The sequence below is a fragment of the Mirounga leonina genome, unplaced genomic scaffold, assembly GCF_011800145.1.
Source record: "Mirounga leonina isolate KUSES-001 unplaced genomic scaffold, KU_Mleo_1.0 Mir_94, whole genome shotgun sequence".
Lineage (NCBI taxonomy): Eukaryota > Metazoa > Chordata > Mammalia > Carnivora > Phocidae > Mirounga > Mirounga leonina.
In genome coordinates, this window is record NW_023270855.1 from 54,034,243 (window position 1) to 54,054,708 (window position 20,466).

A 20,466-nucleotide genomic window follows, 5' to 3' on the forward strand; every position below is an offset into this window, starting at 1 on the left:
CTGTCTCCCCAACACCCTAGTGCCAAACCGCCTGGAATTTAAACCTGATCTTGGGGGGGGGCGCCTGGGTGGCTCAGTTGGTTAAGCAACTGTCTTCAGCTCAGGTCATGATCCTGGAGTCCCGGGATCGAGTCCCACATCTGGATCCCTGCTCGGCGGGGAGTCTGCTTCTCCCTCTGATCCTCCCCCTCTCATGCTCTCTGTCTCCCATTCTCTCTCTCAGATAAATAAATAAAATCTTAAAAAAAAAAAAACCTGATCTTGGGGGAAACTAAGATGAAGTCTCTCTACCTCTTAGCAGAATTGGAGGGTAGTTAAGTTCTAGCAGAGAAAAAACAAAGGAGAGTTACATTTTTGTGATCTGGAATCTGTGAGTGTAAAATTCTTTCCTACCTTCTGGGGGTCCCATTTCCTTCTTGGGGTCTTATCGTATATGGCAAAGCAAGATAATAAAGCTGGAAGGCGGGGATTGTGGAGGGGGCTTTTATCTGTGCCCCCATGTCCTTTCCCACCCTTTCCCGTCCAGGTCCTCCTGAATGACAGCAGTCATTCCTTTCATCATTTTATTAAAAGCTGTTGCCTTGAGCCCCACCTTCTTGAGGGGACCCAAGAGAAAATCAGTGTGTTATAAATTAACCATGGCAGGGCATCATCCCAGGAGCCCTGCCAGCTGGACGCTGGCCCTCCACAGTCCATCCTGGATTCTCAGCCCACTGGGACCTGTCACAGCCCGCCTGACCCTGCTGCCGCTCATCCTGGGCTCAGAGCCTGGAGTTTCTCATCTCTCGGCCAGTGTGCCAAAGCTCAGCAGTATTCAGAATAATCCTCCTCCACATAGTTGGAGGGGAACCAGCCAACCTGGAAAGAGAAGAGGAAGGGGTCAGAACATTCCCCACTGTTCCTCAACACACCAGGCAGATGCCCTCACACCTCAGGGCCTTTGCACCTGCCACATCTTCTACCCCAGAAAGTACATCCCCCAGAGGTACACGTGGCTGACAACCCCCCCACCTTCCAGCGTTCTCTATCACATGTCACCTTATTAGTGAGACCTTCCTGACCACCCTATTTAAAATTGCAAACCCCACCCACCCCAACACTCCTTATCCCTGCTTAATTTTTCTCCATAGCACTTGTCAGCATCTTATTGAGTATATGTTACTTATTTATGGGCTTGTTGTCTGTCCCCACACCCCCACTATAACATGAGCTCCTCAAGGGCAAGGATTGCTGTCTCTTTGATTCATTAGATTCCCAAGAGTCTAGAAGAGTTCCTGGCACATGGGAGATGCTTAATAAATATTTCTTAAAAGGATGGATGGATGGATGGATGGATGGATGGATGGATGGATGGATGGATGGATGAATTCATTATAGCTGAGATTTCCCAAAGGCTCCCTCAAACCCCAACTGTCCTCCACTGCACACTGAACTTACCCTCCACAATTCTTAACAAAACTGTTCATCTAAGCAATTATCTGGGCTGTTTTTTCACATGTTTCCCCCAGTTGAATGTAAGCTCCTGACCAATGTCCTTACCTTCATTCAACAAATATTTTTGAGAAACCATTACAAGGGAGGCAGTATTCTAGAGACTAGGAATTCATTCATGGATAAAATAAAGAAGACTCTCTGTCTTTGTGAGACAAAAATAAGAACCAGGTAGAAACAAATGTTTTGAGGAACCTTGCGGTCCCTCCTGACAGACAGTCCGAATGCAGGCAGACAAAAAAGCACAAGAGGCAAAAATGGTCATTTCCAGTTATATACCTCTTCATGCATTCAGTATTTACTGAGCACCTATTATGTGCCAGTCACTGGAGACACGGCGCAGTGAACAAGATAGACAAAAACCCCTCCCTTCATGTCCCCCAAACATGCTAATCACTCTCTCACCTCAGGGCCTTTGCACATGCTGGTGCCTCTGCCTGGAATACTTTCCTCCACCCCCTCTATGACCTTCTTGCCTGGCTAACTACTCACCCCTCAGTGATCACCTTGGCCTCCCAGAAGTCCTACTGACCTGCTCCTACCCTGCCCTGTGATTCCCCACCTCAACCCTGACCATTCAATGTTGTACCTGCTTGGTTACACGTCTATCATCTTCACTAGACTATGAGTTTCATGAGGGCAGTAACTGTACCACACTAATTTTTGTCTCCTCAGCACCCAGCAGAGTGCCTGGCACATAGTAGGTGCTCAGTAAATAAATGCAAGTTATATAAATGAATGACATCTCTATCTCCTTTCCTCCCCTCTGACCAGGGAATACCCACAAGGGCCACTCCCCACCTGCTCCATTCCACAATTCCAGGCTATAGCGCTATAGTCAGGTCACCCCATGCCCTTTCCCCAGGCCGCCAAGCTTTACCCCAACTCACCCGGCCATAGATCTCCCCTCGCCACCAGCCTTGTTGCCCCTTCTTGTTAAGGATCTTGATGATGTCACCCTCCTTGAGGGACAGCTCTGATCGGTCCCGGGCGCAGAAGTCATAGCGTGCTTTGGCTGTACCAAAATACTTGGTGCTCCCTGCTGTGTAGGGGAGAGCTGGGATGAGTAAAGGTCCTGAAGCAGACACCTGCCCACCATCTGGGGACAGCTGGGGGGAGGCAATGCTCTCAGGAGAGTAACACCAGGACAAAGCGTCCCTCAATACTTCTTCATGCAGAGTATTGGGTGCCCCGTGCTCTGAGGGGACAAAACTGTTCTTTTGAAATCATCATTCTAGCCCAACCAGTATCCAAGTTTAGAAAATAATGCCATTTATGAATTTCTTTAAATGGTTTCTATATATTTATAGTGAAAGAAATGGAAGATATGGAGAAATTCATTCTAGGCTGTTAATATTAATTATCCTAAAGAGGACCAGGGTCAAAAAAGAAAGGGAATAAAAAAAAGAGATACAAGGGGGAAAGAAACAGAAAATTTTTCATAGTAAAATATTAAGCAACATTGTAGAATGGAAAATTAATTTGTAGTATTTCTCCAAGTATGCTAAAATCCATATATACACCAGGGCAAATAAGTAATGTTCAGACAGACACATTTATCCCACTGGGTGATGAGGATCCTTTGATGAGGATTGGTGTCCTGGTGTTATGTTGGTGGTGTTTTTTTCAAAAATGTAACATTTTATTTTTTTTATTTTTTTTAAAGATTTTATTTATTTATTTGTCAGAGAGAGACAGCGAGAGAGGGAACACAAGCAGGGGGAGTGGGAAAGGGAGAAGCAGGCTTCCCGTGGAGCAGGGAGCCTGATGCGGGGCTCGATCCCAGGACACTGGGATAATGACCTGAGCCGAAGGCAGACGCTTAATGACTGAGCCACCCAGGCGCCCCCAAAAATGTAACATTTTAATAATAATTGATTTTTTAAATCTCTCTTGAAAAATTTTTTGGATATATAAGAATCCAGAAACTATACCACCCATGTGACTTTTCTGAAAAACATACTTCAGGATGCACCCTAGCAAAATGAAATTTGAATCAGAATAAGGAATTTTAAAAATAAAGGAAAATATAGAAAACAAGAAATATAGATGGAGTCTGAGTAATTCTTGATACTGTATTTGAGAAGTTAAACGCCACTGTTAAGAAAGAATCCCTAAAACATATGTTGTGATTATTTTAATTCATAGCAAACTGTATCCAACATTCCAGATAACGTCCATGAACCTACGCGGGAGAGATGCAAAGGAAAAGAGAAGAGTGCACTAAAGGTCTTGCCTTTTTGTGAGAGAATGTTATAGATACTAAATAATCCTTGATATTGATACAAAAATACAGGCTTAAAAGGTGCAGGTGAGAACCCTTCTGGTACCTAGTGTCCTCATCTTCCCAAATACAAAAGTAAGCTCTGTCCCATCTTCCACCCAAGCAAATGAACATGCAAACCACCCAAGAGCAAAGGGACAGACTATCGTGAGAAGGAGCTCCCACTGTTTACCAGACATGACCTCTGTATGCCCACTGGAATGTCCATAGCATCCCCAAACTTGCCCTCTACAACAGGAAGGAGCTGGGGCACAGGTCCCCAGCCTGAGACCTCTACCTGGGGGTTTGCTGATGGCTCTCTTCTCGGGCTCCTTGAAGGGGAACTGCAGGGTGGTGTCCAGTGACTTGAAGCAGTCCTTTAGAGAATTCTGCTGGTAAAACTCCACCAGCTCCTGGAGGGACAGGGGGGCAGATGCTATCCCTTCTGGCCTCCCTGGTGACTCCTTGACTGTTCCCCATGATGGGGAGCTCATTCCCTTCCTGGGCAACCGGGACCATTTTTTTGGGAAGAGATCACATTGCCTAAAGCCAGTTCTCTTAATAACCAAGTTACTTCATAATAAATTTACCGAATAATCAACTTGCCTGATAACCAGCTCACCAAAATCAACCCCCACTGTGGGTGTCAAGAGACTGATTTTTATAACTAATTATTATAATAATAATAAATTCTGCTTATTCAGCACCTACTATGTGCTGGTCAGTGTGCAATCACACAGCATCAAAATCTCCTAATAATCATGAAAGGTGAATACATTCATGATTCTCCCATTTTATAAATGGAGAAACCAGGTCACAGAGAGGCCAAGTTCCTCATCCAGGGTCCCACATCTGGAAAAGGGCAGATCCGGAATACAGTCCCCCGGGGGAGGGGCAGTAGAGTGTAGTAGCTAAGACAAGACAAAATGTCTCATGGTTTAGCGTTCTAGACTCCAAAAATGCCAGTATCATGAAAGACCAAAAGAAAAAAAAAGGTTTTAAAAAGGCTGGCAATCTATTACAAATGAAAAGAGACTAAGGAGATAAAAACTAAATGCAATGTGTGATCCTTGATTATATCCTACAAGAAAAAAGAGCTATAAAAGGTATACTTTTGGGGGCAATCAGGAGTTTGGAAAATAGACTGTATATTACATAATAATTTTGCATCAATGCTCAATTTCCTGAACGTAATAATGATACTGTAGTGAGGTACAAGAATGTCTTGGCTCATTTGCAACGACGTGGATGGAACTGGAGGGTATTATGTTGAGTGAAATAAGTCAAACAGAGAAAGACATGTATCATATGATCTCACTGATATGAGGAATTCTTAATTGCAGGAAACAAACAGGGTTGCTGGAGTGGGGGGTGGGATGGGAGGGATGGGGTGACTGGGTGATAGACACTGGGGAGGGTATGTGCTCTGGCAAGCGCTGTGAATTGTGCAAGACTGTTGAATCTCAGATCTGTACCTCTGAAACAAATAATGCAATATATGTTAAGAAAAAAAAGAAGAAGAAGAAGAAGGTAGCGGGAGGGGAAGAATGAAGCGGGGGAAATCGGAGGGGTAGACGAACCATGAGAGACGATGGACTCTGAAAAACAAACTGAGGGTTCTAGAGGGGAGGGGGGTGGGAGGATGGGTTAGCCTGGTGGTGGGTATTGAGGAGGGCACGTTCGGCATGGAGCACTGGGTGTTATGCACAAACAATGAATCATGGAACACTTCATCTAAAACTAATGATGTAATGTATGGGGATTAACATAAGAATAAAAAAATGTCTAAAAAAAAAAAAGAACGTCTTGGCTCTTTGGATATTCATGCTAAAGTATTTTTGGGTGAACGGTCTAGATGCCTGCAACTTATTCTTACATAGGGCAAAATAAATGTGTGTCAGGGGGGAGGGATTGACAGGGCACAAAAGAAGAACAGTAACAATTAGTAAGTGATAGATTCACAAATGTTCATTTCACTATTCCAGTAACTTTTTGGAAATTTTTCAGAAATAAAAAAATGAGGGGAAAATTTTTCAGAATCAAGTTTGGTGGACAAAAAAATTGTGGAATAAATTAACAGTCCCTAACCTTTCAGGGAGTCAAGGATCTGTTTGAGAATCAAGGGAAATCTGAGACACTCACCTCCTAATACATGCAGCTATGTGCAAAATTCTGTATCTTTTTCCAGAGGACTCAAAGCTCCTCAAGGATCCAAGGACCACAGGTAAAATCCATGTGCCTTAGACCAATGGGATTTAAAATGTCTAAAAGTTTTCCCCAAACTACAGGGCACCAAACAGAAGCAGAAACACTTGAAAGGTGTTTGAATTCGCAGTGAAAAGACCATTGAACAGATGAGGCAAAGCTAAGCCTTGCTGTCTGACAGAAACAGCTCTGCTCTTCTGTGATACTAAAAAAGGACAGAACATCAGTTTCATCTGTGTGGGAAATAGAACCTCCCACAGTGAGTCGAGGGGATTCACTGGAGTCCTATCCAGAGCATGTCTGGCACTCAGTAAGTGCTTAGTAAATGCTCACTGCTGTTATTCATCATCATCATCACCATCATCATCATCATCATCAGCCATTAGGGGAATGAGTTTAAAGCCCGTTGCTCCATAGTGCTCTTGGAGGGACTGCTCTGGGTGTGGGAAAGGCGGTGTCCCAAGATGGAGCTTCAGGGAGGGCTAGATTCTCCTAGATTCTGGGAGGCTGGGGTTGAGGTGGATTGGCCCTTACCGTAAGGCCCCGGAAAGCCTTCTTCTCTGTAATCCGGTACAGTCCTTCCGCTGTCATGATTTTAATATGCTTGACCTCAACATTATACCTGGAAGAAGTGAGAGAGGGGCCCAGATGGTCACAGAGCCCTGAGGCTGGGGACCCAAGCCCATCCCCTGCCAAGTCTCAGCCCCCGGGCTACACAACCCCACACCCTGATTCAGAGGGTTGTTGAGAAGTCACAAAGGTCTTGCAAAGAAAGCCGTGGTCTAGAATAGAGAGGATAAGATCTGTGCTTCCCCCAAGATGGAGGACCTAGGATTTACAGGATGGGAAAAGGGACCCATTTCCACTAACATGGCGGGCCACAGACTAGTAAGGACATGGAAGAGATATTCACTTCTGTCAACATGGAAAACTAGATAACTGGCGCCCCCCCCCAAAAAAAATCTGACTACAGAAAACAAGAAAGGATGAGAACAAAAATGCTGAGCTCTCAAAAAAGTAAAGGGAAATCCCCAGAGGCCAAAATTGAGGTTGAAACTAAAACTGAGCTCACTGAGTGAACCCTATGGGGTTTGCTGATCTTGCTAACCAAGTAGCTTATGCCTTGATGATCCCATAGAAACATGGGATGAGCTACTGGGCCCATGGAGGTGGAGGGTTAGCACTGAGACCCACCCACACCCCATAAGCCTGGACTATCAAATGCTACATCCTCTAGAAAAACCACCCGTCGCACAGGGGACCATAAGAAAGCGTATCTGTCTCAGACCCCAAACGGAAAAGTCACCCTTGAGAATTCAGAACCTCACGCCTGCCCTCATGTAGGTTTGGGGTTTGACCTTAAACCACCTGCACAGTCTGGGGAAACTAAGGAATTAACCTAAAATGTTGAACTTGGAAAAAAAAAAAAAAAAAACCCCGTTGGTGATCAACAGAAGCAAATGCAAAATCTCTGGAGACCCAAGCAGCACAAGATCCCCAGCGGGAAAGCCCCACTGGACATCACAAGACAAAATTATAAAACCGACCGGGAAACGAGTCACCGTGAGTGAGAAGCTGCACACAACAGACAGGCATGAGCAAAGAGGTCCGCGAGCGTTGGTCCACGTGGGATTTCTGCCTCTTGCTAGGATGTGCTAAATGCCTTTTAGAGCCTGCCTGGGAAGCATATCTCTTTCTTGTGGGCTGTCCGTCAAGTAAAAGGAGCGAGATGGCTATTGTAACTGGACATTCCCTTCCTCCCAGGCTCCTGCTGCGCCCAGGTCACAGGGGGTCAGGGACGGAGGAGTTACTTAATGCTGATGGCAAATTCTGCTGTGTCCTTCACCCTCTGCCGCACCAAGAACGTCCCATCCGAGCGGTTGGTGAGGATACTTTCTGCCCCCGCACGCTCCATGGGGCCGGCGTACCTGTCAAGATACACCAAGGAGAGAGGTCCACACCACCCCCGTGCCTGTGATTTTTAAGTTGGTGACAGTCCCAGGGCAGGCTGCTACTCCAAGATGGGCCACTTTGGCATGAAGACCATTTTGAGTTAAAAAGCGATCAAAACCCGGGACGCCTGGGTGGCTCCGTCGGTGAGGCGTCTGCCTTAGGCTCAGGTCACAAGTCCCGCACGGGGCTCCTTGCTCAGCGGGGAGCCTGCTTCTCCCTCTCCCTCTGCCTGCAGGTCCCCCTGCTCATGCTCTCTCTTTCTCTCTCTACATCTCTGACAAATAAATAAAATCTAAAAAATAAGAAAAAAGCAATCAAAACCCAGCAGATTCAGGAAAAACTCTACCTCCCCCACAGCTGCCTAAACAGAATGCTGACAGAGGACCTGCTCCGGGAAGATAGCAACCATCACCCTAGATACCTACATTAGGCTATGAACGAGGTGCGGTGGGCTGGGAGGAACTTAGCGAGGCCCGTTTGATCAAATCCTCTGTGCCCCACAGTTTCCCAGGGGCCCAGCAAACATTTGTGTACCAGACATTTCCTCCTCTTCATCTTCCTGTGAAGGGCATTCCTTCCCTTTGACATCCCACACCCTTGCCCCCTTCTCCTTAATTTGGAATGACATATATGCCTCCTTTTGCCTGACCGTCTTGGGATTTCCATTTCTCTGTGGATTCCCTGTACATACAAAATTAAATTTGATTTTTCTCCTATTAATCTGTCTCGTGGCAATTTGAGTTTTAGTCCTGCTAGAAGGACCTTGAAGGAGACAGGAATTCTTGAGCCCTGACATGGCCTTTTATAATAAACTCGTAATCTAAAGAAATGGTTTTCCTGAGTTCTAGGAGTTTGTGCTACTGCATTATCCAAACCAGGGCGGTGGTTGTGGGAGCCTACAATTTACAGCAGGTCGGTCAGAAGTCCTGGAAGGCTGGACTTGAGATTAGCACCTGAGGTGTGGGCAGTCTGATGTGAACCAACTCTTAACCTGTGGGGTCTGATGCCATCTCCAGATGGGTAGTGTCAGAATTGAACTCAATTATAGGACACCCAGCTGAGAGGGAAGAATTACAGAATTGTTTGGGTGTGGGGAAAAAACCCACAATTTTGGTCAAGAGTGTGAGTGTAAAAAAGCACGGTTTTTTCCCCTTTAATCTGGAATTTGACGTTGCTTGGATGGGCATTTACTGAGTCCCCACAGTTCGCCCGTCTCCATGGTCACCGGGACAGAAACTGGGTGAAGAGAGTGAGACACCAGCCCCAGGTACAAACTGTGAAGAGGGAGCAAAACACGCCACCATCAAGATAAGTGATAGCAAATGAAGTAAGGAGTATTTTAATGCAATACTTTTAAAAACCAAAACGACTGCCAAAGAGCCATAAAAGAAGCGAGGCGCCCACATGCACTGCCCCGTGGACGGACCCTGAGCCCACGACACTCAGAGAGGGAACCAGACACAGAAGGCCACACTGTGTGTGGTTCCATGTGTGTGAATTGTCCACAACAGGCTCATCCACGGACGGGAAGGGGTTAGAGGTGGGTGCCAGGGGCTGGGGGGGCTGGGGGTGACCGCTAATGGGGGCGGGCTTTCCTTTGGGGGGATGGAATGTTCTGGAGTTATACTGGTGATGGCCACGCAACCTTGAGAATGTACGAAATGCCACTGGATATAAATATATTTATGCTGGGGCGCCTGGGTGGCTCAGTTGGTTAAGCGACTGCCTTTGGCTCAGGTCATGATCCTGAAGTCCCTGGATCGAGTCCCACATCGGGCTCCCTGCTCGGCAGGGAGTCTGCTTCTCCCTCTAACCCTCCCCTCTCTCATGTGCTCTCTCTCATTCTCTCTCTCTCAAATAAATAAATAAAATCTTTAAAAAAAAAAAAAAGTTCATTTCGTCTTGGGGCGCCTGGGTGGCTCAGTTGGTTAAGCGACTGCCTTCGGCTCAGGTCGTGATCCTGGAGTCCCAGGATTGAGTCCCGCATCGGGCTCCCTGCTCGGCAGGGAGTCTGCTTCTCCCTCTGACCCTCCCCCTTCTCATGTGCTTGCTCTCTCTCATTCTCTCAAATAAATAAATAAAATCTTTAAAATATATATATATATATATTTATGCTGGACATAAATATGTAACATAAATAATATATATTAACTATAGAAAATCACAATTATGGATGATATAAATACAAACATGAATGTATTGTGCTATAAATGTAAATACATAACATATATGCTAATTATAGATCATATGTAATTATAGACGATAGATAAAGGTGAACATGAATGTATTTATGCTGCAAATGTAAATATGTAACATAAATAACATATTTTAATTTGAGGTAAAATATAACTATGATATATACATGTAAACATGTAATAGAAATACAGGTATGAATATAAATGCCACTTTAAACAGTTAATTGTATGTTATGTGGATTTCAACTCAGTTTTTAAAAATTAATGCAAAAAAAATCCAAGGTGAACAAAACGTCAAGGCTTTAAATAAAGGCAAGACATGACTCCGTACTTGGGGGCTCACCACATCACCTCTTTCTACCCCCAGCCCTGTCAGATCCTGTCTTTATTTACAGTTTTGATGTTTTGCTTATCATGGATTTTGCCTTGCTTTATTTTTTTTAATTAAGTAAGTTCTATGCCCAACGAGGGATTTAAACCCCCCACCGCAAGATCAAGAGTTGCATGCTTCCCAACTGAGCCAGCGGGGCGCCCCCGTTTGCCTCGCTTTTGATTATTATTTTAACTGCTGCCTTGAAATAGCATGGACCTTGATCCCTGGGGTTTTGGCGCCCCCTTAAATCTTGCACCCGAAATGAGTCACCCAGTTCCAGGCGTGATGACCCCATCCCCGCAGGGGAGGGTGGAGATGGGGTCTGAAACCTGGCTCTGTGACCTCAGGAACTGATTTTGCCACTCAGAGCCCCGATTTCCTCTTCTGCAAAGAGGAAGTTAAAACTGCCCCCCAGACATACAGAGCGACGTTTCTGACCACTGGCAGTAATGCAGCCGATGCCCCTCGGCCGCTCAGGAAATGCGAGCGTTATTATGCCCCTGGTGTTACTTTGACTCTCGAGGGGCAGCAAGGTCTGGCTCTGGAGTCTGGAGTCGGGGCAGATGGGTTCCATCCTGTCTCCATCACTTCCTCACTGCGTGACACTGAACAAATCACTTCCCCCCTCTAAGCCTTGGTTTCCTCCTTCTTTTGCCGAAAGGGAGGAAGAAAAGCAAAGGGTTTTTACGAGAATTCGAAGTGCTCGTTAAAGTGCTGACACAACACTCATTAAAAACAATCCCACGTGAGGGCGCCTGGGTGGCTCAGATGTTAAGCATCTGCCTTCGGCTCAGGTCATGATCTCAGGGTCCCGGGATCGAGTCCCACATCGGGTTCCCTGCTCAGTGCAGAGCCTGCTTCTCCCTCTCCCTCTGCCACTCCCTCTGCTTGTGCTCTTCTGTCTATCTCTCTGTCAAATAAATAAATAAAATCTTTAAAAAAAAAGAGAGAGACAAAAAAACAATCCCACGTGATATCATCTAAGATGCTGGCGACTGCAAAAGGCACTGTTCTTTCACGGGCCATTATGAAATGAAAACTCCTACCCATAAAATTAGGCAGAAGACTGATCTTCCATTGATTGTAAGAGCCATTCCAGTGTCAGAGATGTTAAAACATGAAAAAAAATGTGCATTTTAGAATTGATGAAATGTAGTCCTAATAAGATGGCCACAATAATAACAGGTCTAATCTAATCACAGATAATAAAGGGCTTACTGTGTGCCAGGCACAGGACTAAGAACTTTACAGGTAACAGTTCATTAACGCCTTATAAAAAACCCTATAAATGGGTTTTTAAAAAATCCCCAAATAGTTGTTGGTATTAATCTATTTTCCAGAAAGGAGAGCTGAAGCCCAGAGAGGTTGAGTTACCGGCACAAGGTCACACAGCTGGGAAATGTGGGACTCAGCATTTGAACCCAGGTCAGTGGGCTCCAGAAGCAACACTGTAAACCTCTACCCTTCACTGTTCTACCTGCAATAGGTGTTCAAAAGCAGGAGGGAGGGGCTGCCGTTACCATCCCCACCATCATTTTCCTTCCAGGGAGACCCTAATCTCCCGGAGTCAGGGACTCTCTTTCGCTTGCTCGCTCTTCAGCAGCCCCGGGTACAGGGCTCAATCCAGCAGTCAATACCCAGAGTTTAAAAAATAAATAAGCAGTTAGTTTGGAGGCCCCTCCACGCCCAACCTGGGAACCCACCCCAGAGGGCCTCAAGCTGAAAATAAGAAAGGTAGTTCTACTCACCAGAGATGAACGGACAGGTCCTGAGGGGGACCCTGGGGACACAGACAGAGACTGGGACTTAGGATCAAGAACCCAGGTTGGCAGGGCACTCCATTCATTTGTTATCATCTACTATCATTCAGTCCACCATCATTTACTGAGCGCCAGGCACCGTGCTGTTCACCAAGAGACCCGTCCACTTCCAACAGGGGCTGTCCAGGCACCTGTTTTAGCATGACCCTCAAGCCAAGAATGGATTTTATGTTTTTAAATAGTTGACAAAACTTAAAGGAAGAATAATATTGCCCGGCATGTGAAGATGGGATGAAATTCACATGCCAAGGTCCACAAATCAAGTTTTTTTTTTTTTAAAGATTTTATTTATTTATTTGACAGAGAGAGACACAGCGAGAGAGGGAACACAAGCAGGGGGAGTGGGAGAGGGAGAAGCAGGCTTCCCGCGGAGCAGGGAGCCCGATGCGGGGCTCGATCTCAGGACCCCGGGATCATGACCTGAGCCGAAGGCAGACGCTTAACAACTGAGCCACCCAGGTGCCCCCACAAATCAAGTTTTTATTGGAACATAGTCATGCCCTCTCGTTTACACACTGAGGCTGCTTTTGCACTTCTCTGGCAGAGGTAAGAGGTCACAAAGAGAGCCTCTGACCTGCAAAGATGAAAATCTGTATTATATATTTACAGAAAGCCCAACCCCTGGTCTGAATAAATGCAAAGGTGCTCGCTTCCACCACATTAGGATGGTTACTGTCAAAATAAGCAAAACAAAACAAAAAACCAAAAAACAGAAGATAGCAAGTGTTGGCAAGGTTATAGGGAGATTGGAAATCTTATAGCAGAAATGTAAAATGATACAGCTGCTAAGGAAAACAGATGACAGTTTCTCAACAACTAAAAATAGAATTACCATATGACCCAGTGACTCCTCTTCTGGGTATCTACACAAGGGAATTAAAAACAGGAATTCAAAGAGATAGTTATACATCCATGTTCATAGCAACATTATCTATGATAGCCAAAAGGTGTGTGCCCATCAAGAGATGAACAGGTAAACAAAGTGTGGTATGTCCACACAATGGAATATTATTCAGCCTTGAAGAAGAAGGCCATTCTGACACCTGCTACAACATGGATGAACCCGAAAACATTAGGCTCAGTGCAAAAGCCATTCTCAAAAGGACCAACACAATTTACCTGAGGTCCCTAGAGGAGTCAAAGTCTTGGAGACAGAAAGTAGATGGTGGGAGCCAGGGGCTGGGGAAAAGGGAGGGGCGTTACTCTTTCATGGGGACAGACTCTCAGCTTTGCAAGATGAAAAGAGTTCTGGCAAAGGATGGTGGGAACGGTTGTACAACAGTGTGAATGTACCTAATGCCACCAAGCTGTACACTCAAAAATGGTTAAAATGGTAAATTTTATGTTATGTGTGTTTTACCATAATTTAAAAATACTAACAATAAAAAGAATGAGGAATAATCTATCTAGTTCCAAAACATCACCCCAAAAGAAAACCCATACACATCACCCATTAAACATCAGTCCCTAGTCCCCCCCAGCTCCAAAATCTGGGAACCACCAATTTGCTTTCTCTCCCTGTGGATTTACCTATTTTAGATGTTTCACGTAAATGAAATGATTGCAAAATGTACCACTGAAGTGTGTACTTTAAAATGGTTTATGTTGGGGCGCCTGGGTGGCTCAGATGGTTAAGCGTCTGCCTTCGGCTCAGGTCATGATCCCAGGGTCCTGGGATCGAGTCCCGCATCGGGCTCCCTGCTAGGCAGGGAGCCTGCTTCTCTCCCTCTGCCTCTGCCTCTGCCTCTCTCTCTGACTTTCATGAATAAATAAATTTAAAAAATTTAAAAAAATAAAAATAAAATGGTTTATGTTTTTTCAAATTTCACCTCAATTTTTTAAAGGGAAAAAAGAATAAAATGGTCTACGTACAGTGCCATGGAAAGATCCCAAGATATATTAAGGGGTGGGGGCAGAGGGGAAGGCTGCATAACAGTGAATATCAAATCTTTTGAATCTATCATGGGGGAAATGAGAATCCGTATTTGTATCTACTTGTATGTGCACTAAGAATCTCCAGAGAGGCACATAGAGAACAAAGTAGTTTCTTGCAAGGTAGGTGGTTCCAGGAGCATGGAATCCTTGAGTTGAAAGGAGAATTGTCATTTTTTTCTATTTTTTCTCAGAGCCTTCATTGTATTGGGAGAGGAGGAGGCTAGGATGGGTGTAGCTTTAAGAAGGCAGTACATTTGGAAGCAGAAACTAGAGAGATGTCCAGATCTTGGCTTCTGAATGCCATGTCCCCCTGAAAGGACCAGGGCTCCTTGGGAAAAGGGTTGATTCCAAGACTGGGGCATGGGAAGTACAAGGTAAGTCTGGTATTACGCCAGAAAATAAGGAAGACCTCAGAGAATAATAGGGACTCATCAAAAGAACAGATGAGCCAGGCTGATAGGGCTCCCACTGGCCAAAGCTGGGACAATTTTAAAGCAAGAATCCACGGGCATTTCCTGAGATACATGCATGCATACATAGCTGACCGATTGGCAGATAGACAGATACCCAGCTACGCAGATACATAGATGCTTGATACATAGATTGATATATAAATGATTAATGGATACACAAAGACGCAGATAGATACACAGATGATCATTAGATACATAGATGACTAATTGCTAGGTAGGTTAATTAATTGATTGATTAGGAGACAGCTAGTCCTTACAGTAGAACATCTGCGAATAAACTTGGACAGAACCATGAAGTTGGAAATGTATAATGTAACTCCACAGTGGAGAAACCTGGAAGACCCCAGGCCAAAAAAGAAAAAAATCTCTAAAAGATAATTTTGGGGGAAACTGTCAAAATTTAAATACGGACTATAAATTAAATCACAGTATAATGTCAATGTCAAGTGTCAAATTCATGGTTGTTAAAATCATGCTATGGTTATTTAAGAAAAGGTTCTTATTCTTAGAATGTATTTAGGGGTGAAGGGAAAATATGTCTGTAAACTTTTAAATGTCTCAAGAAAAAAATAATATGAATTTTTAAAATAAAATGTGCAGAGAAAGAGCAAATGAGAGAGAAATAGGACAAAATGTTGACAGCTTGTGGATCTGGGGAAAGGCTATTTGGAGTTCTTTGCATTATTCTAGCAACCTTTCTGGAAGTCTGAAATGATACAAAATTAAAGCAACAGAACAGGAGAGAATTTCCCTCTGCAGGTTCCTATTTGGGCTGTGAAGCAGGCAGAGGGGCATCTACCGTGAGGGAGGGAGGTCTGGGGAAAGTGGGAAAAATCGGAGGTCATCAGAGAACAAGGTGGTCAGGTGAGCAGAGGACAGCTGAAGAACAGAGGCAGGCAAAGTGTGGGCAGGTGTGTCTACAGGAGCTGGGCCAGGAGACGTGAGTGGCCACCCCCCAGATGGGACAACATTCGCTGTCTCTGAAGGAAGCAGGGACTGGCCAGCCTTCTGGGCCCCTGCTCCTTCTCCTTTACGAGGAAGAGGACCTTCATACAAGAAGAATCAAGGGGGAAAGGACTGGTCATCATTCTCTGTGTGGCCCCCACTCTGGGCTCAGTAGGCAAACTAGGCAGAACACAGATTTCGGGAATGACTTGCCATGATGGGCAGCCCCTCCCTATCTCAGGGGTATCACCCCAAGGCTTCCTACCCCCGCAGGACCTTCTCTGGACCCCCTTGCCCTCACTACATCCAGATTTGAGGCACTCACATGCACGTAGGGCTTGACTCTGTTACAGGGAAACCAGCCAACTTCATTGGTAGCCGTATTCCTGCCCTAAAAAGCCAGGAGGCAAAGACATGGACAGAGAGGTTATAGGCATTCATGCATGTGTGTGTGTGTGTGTGGGCGCACGCACGCATGCACACTGAACTTTATACCCAGTGGCCACTCTGTCTGTCCATCTATCTCTCTGCACCTGCATGACCCATGGAGTGCCAGCTACTATCAACTTCCTGGGAAGACAGCCAGCTCAGAAGGGCCAGGCCAGCCCTAGAAATCCCCATGTTTACCATCCTCCCCAGATGCCTCCTCCAGACCAGCCTCCCCTGCCAGAGTCACTTCCCGGGACTGCCTACACCCATGACCCCACACTCAGGTCCTTCTCCATCACTCCCACAGCCCAGCCTATACCTCCCACCAGTTCTGTTCGGCCTCAGCCTTGGTGAGCTCCACGATGTCTCCAGGGTTGAGCCGTAGAAAAGGTCCAAAGGCTCCAGGGGGTGGAGGAAGCCCATAGTATTCCTGACACACCTCCATCTTGGGCAGGCCTGGAGGGAGAGAAGGTGGTGGCTCGGTGTGATTGGTGGTCAGAGATGTTCACACCTGAGTCTCACTGCCCACCGGGAAGGCAAAAATTAGGGACTGACAGCACCAAGTGGTGGTGAGGATATGGAGCATGTAGAACTCTCCTACATTGCTGGTGGGAGTCCACGTGGGAAAACTGTCTGGCAATATCTCCCAAAGCTAAATAGGTATCTACCTTGTGTCCCGACAATTGCACTCAGGTGTATGTGACCAAGAGAAACGAATGCTCGTGTCCACCAAAAGTCCTAGACAAACTTTCTTCACAAAAGCCCAAAACTGGCAACAACCCAATGTCCTAAATAAAATGGATATACCGAGTGTGATAGAATCATACAATGGAACACTATGCAGCAATGAACAAACTGTGAGTCTCACCAACATCATGCTGCTTAAAGAAGCCAGATGCGGGAAGAGGACACACCACATGATTTCATATTTGTGCAGTTCAAAGAAAGGCAAAACTCATCTATGGTGACAGAGGTCTAAGAGCAGTCCCCTCTGAGAGCCAGGTGGGTACTGACCAGCAGCACTGTCCAGGAAAACTTTCTGTGTGGTGGAGATGTTCAACAGTCTGTGCTGTCTGGTAGGGCGGTCATTAGCCAGAGGTGGTTATTGAGCACATGCACTGTGACTAGGGTGGCTGAATACAGGAGTTTCAAGTTATTTAAACTATTTTTAATTTGTATTGGACTGTGTAGTTCTAGAATTCAGTTCAATGTTCTATACCTTGATCTGCATGGCAATGACTGGGATAGAAATTCATGGAGCCATGGAGTTAAGATGTGTTCACATTATACATCTTACAGTATGTATTTTCTATCTTAATAAAAAGTATATATATAATGGGTATGTATAAATGTGCATATTAACACATATATATGATATGCATAAATATGAACATATATATAATAGATATACATACACTTATATGTATTTCCCCCTATTGAGGACATTTGGGTCACTTCTAGTTTTTAACAAATAAAGCTGGGGCACCTGGGTGGCTCAGTCGGTTAAGGGTCTGCCTTTGGCTCAGGTCATGATCCCGGGGTCCTGAGATCAAGCCCCACATCAGGCCCCTGCTCAACATGAGCCTGCTTCTCCCTCTCCCTCTGATGCTCCCCCTGCTTGTGCTCTGTGTGTCTCTCTCTCTTAAATAAATAAATAAAATCTTTTTTAAAAAAACACAAAACAAAACAAATAAAGGGATGCCTGGGTGGTTCAGTCGGTTAAGCGTCTGCCTTCAGCTCAGGTCATGATCCCAAGGTCCTGGGATCAAGTCCCACATCGGGCTCCTGGCTCAGCGGGGACCCCGCTTCTCCATCTGCCTGCCATTCCCCCTGCTTGTGTGCTCTCTCTCTCTCTCTCTCTCTCTCCCTCTCTGACAAATACATAGGATCTTTAAAAAAAAAAAAAAAAAAAAAAAACAAATAAAGCTGATATATATTTTTTGTATAAAACTGATTATACAATACATATACATATAATGATATATACATTCCTCCTATTGAGATCATTTAAGTTGTTTCTAATTTTTTACCATTTCAAATAAACCTGATATATCTATCCACCTATCGATCTAGATAATAGACATCTGTAGATCTTTATATGGTGACATCTATATGTGAATACAGATAGCTAGGGATAGGTAGGTATGAAATCTGGGTCTTTACACTGACTCTGTATGACTATGAGCAAAGGGTTTACTTCCACCAGCCACACCAAACTGTTCTCACATGTTCAATGAAGCCTGGACCTCCCTGCCTCCTAGCCTTTGCACATGCTGTTCCCTCTGCCTAGAACAACCCTCCTCCTCATCTGCTTAACTCCTCCTCATCCATCGAACATCCACCTAAATGCCTCCTCCTCTGAGAAGCCTTCCCTGAAGGCTCAGATTTGTCAGGTCCCTCAGTTTTATGCTCCAGAAAACCCTCTACTTCACCCACCATGAAAGTCTGTCCCCCACCACCGATCTGAGAGCTTCCAGAGGACAAGAAGCACAGGTGTTTTAGTCATCCTTTGCCCCAGATGACGTATCCACTAGATGTAAACACAAATCACCCAGCACGGCTGTGATTCCACAAAATACATTAACATAGGAATGAGTCCAGCCTCTCTCCCCTGCCACTGGGCTAAAAAGAATCCGTGTCCTCTGCTTCCCCATCCTCCAGGTGGAGGGCATTTTGCTGAAACCACATATCATAGTAAGATTCTGCGGCACGGAATCAAGAGGAGAGGAGAGGAGAACAGTCAGAGGTGTGCCTAGTTGACTAAGGCTAGAGAAGGAGCCTGTGAGAGAGCAAGAAAAAAGGGTCAGTGGACAAGAAAAATGGATGGTAAGAGAGAGAGTACCTTAGCAAGGAGTGCTACATTCTCTTCCTAGGGTTTGAGCAAAGCAAGTAAAGAATTTGAGTTGGTTATTTTTAAATTCCTTTCAGGCTTCTAGGAGTAGAACAAATGGATCACAGCTTTATAAACAGGACACTATGTTGTCAATAATATAATTGTTGAGATCTGAAGCAAAGACTGGATTTCCTCCTGCCCCACCCCCCTCGGACTCACCCAGCTCTTTCCTCTTTTTGTCCTGAGCCCGGCGATGTGGCTTATCCTAGAGGGAGAGACCAAGAAAGCAAGCGTGGCTACCTGGGCCCAGCCTGGGTCCTCCTCAGCCCCTATGTGAGCACCCAGCAAAGGGCCATGACCAACCATCCTTATCCCCCATGATTTTCCATGCAGAAAAAGGAGCATTGGGGTCTTACCTTCTTCATAGTTCCTGAAAGATCTGTGGGATGGAAAAGGAAATAGTGAGGATGGGAAATCCCCCATGCAGAACCAGGGCCACCTCCCACCCTCTGTCCCACTGGTACCTTGCCCAGGTCGGCCACACAGAGGGACCCGTCCCAGACACTCCTTGTGTGCAGGTGCCCGGCACCGATGACAACGGTAGCCCTGATAGAAGGTGCCTCTGGGACAGCAAGACCAGATAAAGGAAAGTCAGTGATGTTGAACAGACACAGCTGATCACTTTGCCAAGGGTCCCCTTGGGTTCTCTTTAGGGCAGGAAAGAGATGGGGGAGCTGAAGCTCAAAGGAGAGCCTCCCACCTCCCAACTCAGGGGACAGATGGCTGGGGGAGCCCCTCTAAGGAGTAGAGCTGCCCAAGCCCAAGCCCCAGGCCCACCCTCCCGTACGCCCACCTCAGCAGCATCTGGCAAGCCTTGCAGGATGTGGTCTCCTCAAAGGAGAACATCTGGAAGTCATGCCCGTTGGCAGTAGCGTTCTCAGGGTAGATGTTGGAGCTGGAGAGGGGAGAGAATCCCATGCAATGGAATAGTATTCAGCCACACAAGGGTATGAAGGACGGATACATGCTGCCACTTGCATGCATCAGAGCCATATTGCATACGTTGCATAAACCATACTGTGCCTCTCCATCCGTCCACTGATGGGCATTTGGGTCGTTGCCACCTTTTGGCTATTGTGAATAGTGCTGCTATGAACATGAATGGAGATAGAAAGCAAACTGGTGGTTGCCAGGGGCTGGGAGCAGGGGGAATGGGAGTGACTGCTTCATGGCTGCAGGGTTTCCTTTTGAGAGGATGAAAATGCTCTGGAACTAGACAGGGTGATGGTGGCACAACACTGTGATGTACTAAATGCCACTGAACCATGCACTTTAAAATAGCTAAATTTCTGTTACATGAACTTCACCTCAAGAAGAGAAAGAAAAAGAAGGAGGAGGAAGAAGAGGGGTCCAGGCTGGTGGCTGAAGCTCACACAGAACCTTGGCATTCTGACGATGCAGACAACATCAAAAGCCTATCCCTCCCATTTCCCAGATGAGGAAACTGAGGTTCAGAATGGCCCTACAGAATGGAGCACAGAATTGCCTCTC

General features: G+C 45.7%; 1 protein-coding gene across 4 annotated transcripts in view; it reads right to left on the reverse strand.

Moving 5' to 3' along the window:
- Positions 1 to 273: 273 nt before the first annotated feature.
- The window catches only part of VAV1 (vav guanine nucleotide exchange factor 1), a 51,767-nt gene continuing 31,574 nt past the window's right edge, over positions 274 to 20,466 (reverse strand). Inside the window, exons 16-27 of one of the 4 annotated variants that reach the window (XM_034996361.1) lie at positions 19,769 to 19,870; positions 19,440 to 19,537; positions 19,332 to 19,354; positions 19,135 to 19,180; positions 16,402 to 16,538; positions 15,979 to 16,044; positions 12,229 to 12,260; positions 7,771 to 7,887; positions 6,494 to 6,581; positions 4,053 to 4,167; positions 2,382 to 2,530; positions 274 to 858 (exon numbers count right to left, since the gene is read on the reverse strand). In XM_034996361.1, coding sequence (XP_034852252.1) covers positions 805 to 858; positions 2,382 to 2,530; positions 4,053 to 4,167; positions 6,494 to 6,581; positions 7,771 to 7,887; positions 12,229 to 12,260; positions 15,979 to 16,044; positions 16,402 to 16,538; positions 19,135 to 19,180; positions 19,332 to 19,354; positions 19,440 to 19,537; positions 19,769 to 19,870 — 1,027 coding nt within the window. In that variant the 3' untranslated portion in view covers positions 274 to 804. Of the gene's footprint in view, positions 859 to 2,381; positions 2,534 to 4,052; positions 4,168 to 6,493; positions 6,582 to 7,770; positions 7,888 to 12,228; positions 12,261 to 15,978; positions 16,045 to 16,401; positions 16,539 to 19,134; positions 19,181 to 19,331; positions 19,355 to 19,439; positions 19,538 to 19,768; positions 19,871 to 20,466 lie in introns of all 4 variants that reach the window. The other 3 variants (XM_034996360.1, XM_034996363.1, XM_034996362.1) reach the window with 3 other exon arrangements.